This window comes from Brachionichthys hirsutus, chromosome 14 (genome assembly GCF_040956055.1).
Source record: "Brachionichthys hirsutus isolate HB-005 chromosome 14, CSIRO-AGI_Bhir_v1, whole genome shotgun sequence".
NCBI lineage: Eukaryota > Metazoa > Chordata > Actinopteri > Lophiiformes > Brachionichthyidae > Brachionichthys > Brachionichthys hirsutus.
Genome location: NC_090910.1, coordinates 12,667,808 through 12,673,807, shown reverse-complemented (window position 1 = coordinate 12,673,807; position 6,000 = coordinate 12,667,808). Strand labels below are relative to the sequence as shown.

General features: G+C 57.9%; 2 protein-coding genes across 2 annotated transcripts in view; both read right to left on the bottom strand.

The window, feature by feature from the left end:
• The window catches only part of galnt11 (UDP-N-acetyl-alpha-D-galactosamine:polypeptide N-acetylgalactosaminyltransferase 11 (GalNAc-T11)), a 4,059-nt gene extending 1,279 nt beyond the window's left edge, over window positions 1-2,780 (bottom strand). The window contains exons 1-9 of the mRNA XM_068747785.1: window positions 2,434-2,780; window positions 1,719-1,842; window positions 1,491-1,657; window positions 1,179-1,304; window positions 854-1,103; window positions 659-776; window positions 428-580; window positions 137-352; window positions 1-58 (exon numbers count right to left, since the gene is read on the bottom strand). The exon at window positions 1-58 is cut by the window's left edge and continues 47 nt beyond it. Coding sequence (XP_068603886.1) covers window positions 1-58; window positions 137-352; window positions 428-580; window positions 659-776; window positions 854-1,103; window positions 1,179-1,304; window positions 1,491-1,657; window positions 1,719-1,842; window positions 2,434-2,653 — 1,432 coding nt within the window. The 5' untranslated portion in view covers window positions 2,654-2,780. The remainder of the gene's footprint in view (window positions 59-136; window positions 353-427; window positions 581-658; window positions 777-853; window positions 1,104-1,178; window positions 1,305-1,490; window positions 1,658-1,718; window positions 1,843-2,433) is intronic.
• Window positions 2,781-3,862: 1,082 nt separating this feature from the next.
• Window positions 3,863-6,000, bottom strand: part of LOC137904140 (histone-lysine N-methyltransferase 2C-like) — a 38,260-nt gene continuing 36,122 nt past the window's right edge. The window contains 7 exon segments of the mRNA XM_068748303.1: window positions 3,863-4,736; window positions 4,824-4,932; window positions 5,005-5,078; window positions 5,183-5,299; window positions 5,370-5,571; window positions 5,650-5,777; window positions 5,855-5,991. Coding sequence (XP_068604404.1) covers window positions 4,644-4,736; window positions 4,824-4,932; window positions 5,005-5,078; window positions 5,183-5,299; window positions 5,370-5,571; window positions 5,650-5,777; window positions 5,855-5,991 — 860 coding nt within the window. The 3' untranslated portion in view covers window positions 3,863-4,643.

The window sequence follows — 6,000 nt, the reverse complement described above, 5'->3', positions numbered from 1 at the left end:
CCTTCTGACTCGCTCGGCCCTGGGCCGCCAGGCAACGGCCGGTTGCTAGGTTACGAAGCTGAAAGAGGGAACGAGGCTCTGCTCAGCGTTTTAATGGTTTCAAACGTCTGGTGTCGGGAACGCCGCGTTCAGGTACCCTTCCTCTCTGCAGGACTTTGGGCCTCCTCAGGCCCTTGTTGACGAACAGCGGCTGCTGCTTGTTGCCGTTGGCGACGCTCTGCATCTCGGGGTAAACCGTGTCCAGGTACCAGCGGAACGAGCGACACTGCAGCCGCTTCCTCAGCGCCACGCGCTCGCCGACGTCGCCGTAGCCGCGCCCGCGCAGCTCGGGACGGAGGGACAGATACTGCTCCTGATTGGACAGCAGCGAGACAGGAAGTGAAGTCACGTAGCAGCGCTCCGTGCGCGTGCGCGCCAGCGCGCGTACCTTGTACTCGTCCATCCACACGTGCGCTAGCCGCAGGGAGTTGTGGGCCATGGTGTCCTGCCCCCCCGGGGAGCCGTAGGGCCTCCTCTTCCTGAAGATGTGTCCGACTCTGGAGCAGGGAATGATGAGCAGCTCCCCGCCACACATCCAGATCTGGGCGAGCGACAGCGACACACAGCAGGAGAGAGAGAGCTAGCGCTAGGCTAACCGTGGGAGAAACGGCTTCCTCACCCTGAAGGAGATCTCCAGGTTCTCCCCGCCCCAGATGTCCATGCCGGCGTCGTATTGGCCGAGCTCATTGAAGTACTTCCTGTTCATAGCAAACAGGCCGCCGGCCATGGTGGGGGACCTGGGGGGGGGGGCAGAGGGGGGGGGGGGTGAGGTGCATTCAGGTGCTGCTGCTCGGCAACCAGTGCTGCTGGGTACCTGATTGGTCCCGTGGTTCTCTCTGGGCCGCTGAGCTCAGAGGGGGGGACGGGGTCCCACTTGAAGTGCAGCCCCCAGTTGAAGCCCCCCCTGACGATGGGCGAGGCCGAGTAGGACAGCGTGTCGGCCGAGATGATGTCGATGACGGGGCAGACGACGGTGCGCCGGTCCTTCTGGATGGGGGCCAGCAGGGGCTGCAGCCACGCCCGGTTCACCTCGCAGTGACTGTCCAGGAAGACCAGCACCTGACCTGGGGGGGGGGGGGGGGTCTTTGTTACTCACGCCGTCCGTGGCGTTCCTCCGGAGGCAGCGCCGCAGGACGTACCGGTGGCGTGAGACGCTCCGACCATCCGGCCCCTGATGAGCCCCTCCCTCCGCTGGTTCCTCACCAGTTTCACTTTCCCCTCCAGCTCCTCCCGGACGTAGCGGTCCAGGTCCTCCTGCAGCTCCTCTGGACAGAGGAGGAGGAAGAGGAGGAAGAGGAGCGACGTGAAGAACAGCAGAGAAACATCACAGCCACGCTGAGACGGAGCTAGCGCCGGAGCTAGCGCGCTTTGCAGCCTCGGCAGCGTTACCACGGCAACACTGGAGCGCTACACCCCCGGCAGACACAGAACACACGAGAGGCGGGGCTCACGCAGGTCGCTGCGGTCGTCCACCAGCAGGATCTCGTGCAGCAGGTCGGCCGGCGTCCGGTCCAGGACGCTGTGGACGGTCCTGAGCAGGGCGGAGAACGCCTCGTTGAAGAAGCAGATCACGACGCTGGCCGAAGGTAGAGCCGCAGGATACGTCTTGTCTCGACACCTGCAGACAGAGTCCATCAGCTGGGTTCAGCGGGACTCAAGCGGGCCGCCCCGGTTCTTACTGGGAGTCTCTGGTGTCAGGAAGCTCCCGGTGGAACCCCAGTCGGGTGGAGATGAGGACATTGAAGGCGTGCTGGTGGTAACCGGCGTCCCTCACCTCCTGGTCCGCTTCATTAAAGATCATCCCTGTAAACAGAACCAGTGTTAGACCGGGACCCAGAGAGACCGGGACCCAGAGAGACCGGGACCCAGAGAAACCGGGACCCAGAGAGACCTGGACCCAGAGAGACCCGGACCCAGAGAGACCGGGACCCAGAGAGACCTGGACCCAGAGAGACCGGGACCCAGAGAGACCCGGACCCAGAGAGACCCGGACCCAGAGAGACCTGGACCCAGAGAGACCGGGACCCAGAGAGACCTGGACCCAGAGAGACCTGGACCCAGAGAGACCGGGACCCAGAGAGACCCGGACCCAGAGAGACCCGGACCCAGAGAGACCGGGACCCAGAGAGACCCGGACACAGAGAGACCCGGACCCAGAGAGACCCGGACCCAGAGAGACCGGGACCCAGAGAGACCGGGACCCAGAGAGACCGGGACCCAGAGAGACCTGGACCCAGAGAGACCGGGACCCAGAGAGACCGGGACCCAGAGAGACCCGGACCCAGAGAGACCAGGACCCAGAGAGACCTGGACCCAGAGAGACCGGGACCCAGAGAGACCGGGACCCAGAGAGACCGGGACCCAGAGAGACATGAACCCAGAGAGACCACTCACCCATCTCTGGAGACAGCTCCACCCCCTTGGCCGGTGGAGGCTGACGTCCCGCCCTCTGGTCCACCAGGTCCTTTGTGATTGGCTGGCTGCGGTGCCGGAGAGGGGTCCTGCCTTGGCCTGGCTCCGCCCCCATGGAGAAGTAGAGGTAGAGGAGGACGGACCATGTTGCCGAGGTGACGAGGCAGCCATAACAGAAGAACCTCAGCGTCACACTGGCCATGGTGGCCGAGCGAGGATCGGCTCAGCGACCTTTGACCCCTGCAGTCATTTCTGCTGCGTTATTGATCGGTGATCATGTTCCCAGACGTTACTGTAATCAGATTACATCGCTGTGGTGAAGTAGAACCCCTGCTGAGAATCGTTTCGGACGGGTTCGTGTTCCAGGTCACGTGACTGAACGCGTGCGCTGACGTCAGCAGACACCTGAGGAGTTGAGTTTAGAGGGAGGAGTGTCATTAGCTCCTCCTCCTCACTTCACTAGATACATTCATTAGGATTTAAATTAAATGTCGTTTTCGTGTTCAGCGTCACTAACAATGATTATAATCAAGCTTAAGTGTTATTACAGTTTGTTCAGATGCTTCTATGAACCGCCATTAACTTTAGATTAAACAAAGAACAGACTAAATTACTATCGGACTTTAGCACAGGCTAATCCGGCTATGCTAACAGATCGCTGTCCGGTAATGGAACACGCTAGCGTTAGCTGAACCCAGAGGCGGACCGTGCTAACGCACAGCTTTACGGGCTCTTAATTACGAACAGAACCAGCTCCCGACACTCGAACCGGACTCACACATCATGGGCTTGTAGCGTTTTGCTCAGCGGCACTCCGGCAGGCTGGTTGCGCCGCTGTGGTTTCAGTCAGTGGGACTCCCAGCGGGTAAACAATCTCCGTACGTCTGGAAACATCAAACCAGGATACGCAACTTCCGCCACTTCCGCCCACCACCTCCGCAACAAAACACCTGTAAAGGAAGTTCGGGATGCAACTTTCAAAATAAGAGCACAGAAACACAAAAACTACATTCCAATCACACAATGTCTCCTGATATCCTTTTATTTTGAGTGACCGCATTTCTTTAAACGTGTTAAACAAAACGGGTTCAGACACACGCCTAAAGATCTAACGGGATCAAAGCTCCTCGTGGCGTGAATGAAGTTAACCTCTGAATGAGGGGGCGTGTCCAAAACGTCTGACTGGTAGAATAGAACTTTAAAATACTTCCTAAAACGCTCAGAATACACGCAGCAGCAGCTATTCCTCCCACGCCGTTGTGTCCACAAGTCCCGGTACATGAAGTAACTCGGCTGGATTGTGTTGCTATGGTAACAAGTTAGAAAAATAACCTTTTATGGCCGTTTAGAGATCTTCAGGAGAAAAGGGCAGTAACACACACACACACACAGGAACAAGCAGTGGTTTCAAGTTGTAAAATATTTTATTTTCTGTAAATGATTCTAAATTAATTAATTTCTCCCCAAAAACGGAATCTTCATCATCACACTGTTTACATCCAATGATTAAAAAACTCAAAACAGAAACAAGGCTTTGTGTCGAACTGTACAAATCAGCAGTCCTCATAAACCACCTATTTACACGGCAGCAGGCCTGAACGCCACCGCGAGCAAGAGAAAGGGACAAACACGCCTGCAGCCAAAACGCTGGGTCAAAAACACACACACACCCCGAGAGGAAGGACCGCCTCCACCGAACCAGACCGACCGTCAGGTGATGAAGGTGACGATGAGGATGCCAAGGTGGAGTGACTCCTAAACTTTGTCCTCTTAAATCTATGATACAGATATTTACATGCTGCAACTACGCGTCTTGAACTCACCGCGGATTTAGAAAATAGCTTTATTCAGTAATAAATACAAACAAAAAATCTCTTATTTTACATGAAATTAACAAACCGAGGGGGAGGAGGAAGAATCAGGTTGTTTTAGTGCAACTTGATGAGCCTCGCTTTGAGGACGACGATTAAACTCAATGTACACAGAGGACCAGCCTCGTCAGGAGCTCCGCCCCCTCACCTGCCCACTGCATATATATATATATAAATGTGTATGTGATATCAGCATTATATTTGTTCAACTCTATTGTGATCAGATGAATCATTATTATTGTGAATTCTGCTATGCTCCGCCCACCAAAGCGATGGGCGATCGACAACAGCAAAGAGAGAGCGCGGCCGGTGGGCGTGGCTTCAGTTCATCCATTTGCGACAGTTGACGGCTCCACAGTGACACGGGATCTTGTGCTGGTCGTCCTCCAGGTCGAACTTGTAGTCGTACGACAGCTGAGGGAGGGAGAGCGACACCATTAGCTTACTCCGCTAACCAGACCACGCCTCCTCCTCCTCCTCCTCCTCCTCCTCCTCCGGTACCTCCTCTCCTCTCTGGATGCGTCTGCAGGAGCTGATGATGATCTTGTTCTCCCGCTCCACGCTGACCACCTCGGTGATGCAGTTGGGCGCACACGAGTGGTTGATGTACCTGTCGACCAGACCGTGGGTCGTCAGGTTGTTGAATCTCAGGAGCAGAAGCCCCGCCCACAGGTGGACTCACCTGGCCGGTCCTCCGGTGATGGTGGCGTCGATCACGTGGTCATTGTCGATCCGGAACATGTACACGCCGCGGTTCTGCGGAGCATCAACATCAGAACGAACCCTCCCAGAACCCTCCTTGGTGTGGGGGGACGCCGTGGGACCCCGTGGGACCCCGTGGGACCCCGTGGGACCCTTACCTGTGCCTCGTACAGCCGCTCCTTGCGATTGGCCACTTCGCTTCTGATGATGGTGCCGATGTACTCAATGACCATGGTGCATTTCTCAACGTCTCTGGCGGCGTACAGGCCCAGACCCTGCAAACCAGCAGCCGATCAGGGACCAGTCCGCCTCCGTGCAGCCCCGCCTCTGGGCCGGGCGTCTTACCTGGATGCGCGAGCGGGCCAGGTAGACGTTGGTCTTCCACTCCGCCTTCATGCGTCGGTACTGGGACGACTTGGAGTGGCGGCCCTGGTGGGCCCCGGCGACGGACTCGCCCGGGGACAGCGAGAGGACGCCGGGCACGACGCCCACGATGGAGCCCACGGAGCCCTGACACCTGGACGCGATGCTGATCAGCAGGTTTGACCTGAGGGAGATCGGGTTAGCCCAGGCGTGCGTGCGTGCGTGCGTGCGTGCGTGCGTGCGTGCGTGCGAACCGGCCTACCTCTTGGACTGGCTGGCTTTGGGTTCGGTGCGGGCCGACCCAGACGGGTTGAAGGCCAGGGGCCACTCCATGAGGGGGTTCCTGCCGTAACGGAAGGCGTAACGCTCGCAGGTCTCCACACCTGGCAGCTACACACACAGTGGAGTCAGGGCGCGGCTGTGCGTGCGTGTGTGTGTGCGCGTGTGCGTGCGCGAGACACACGTACAGACTCGATGATCCGGGTCACCGCCGACGTGGTCAAACCGAACAGATCTTCTCCTTTCAGGTAAACTGGGAAGAGCTTCAGAGTCCCGCTGGGGGCCCTCATCTGGGCCACCGGCTCCAGGATCTGGTCCCACACAGCTGGAGACA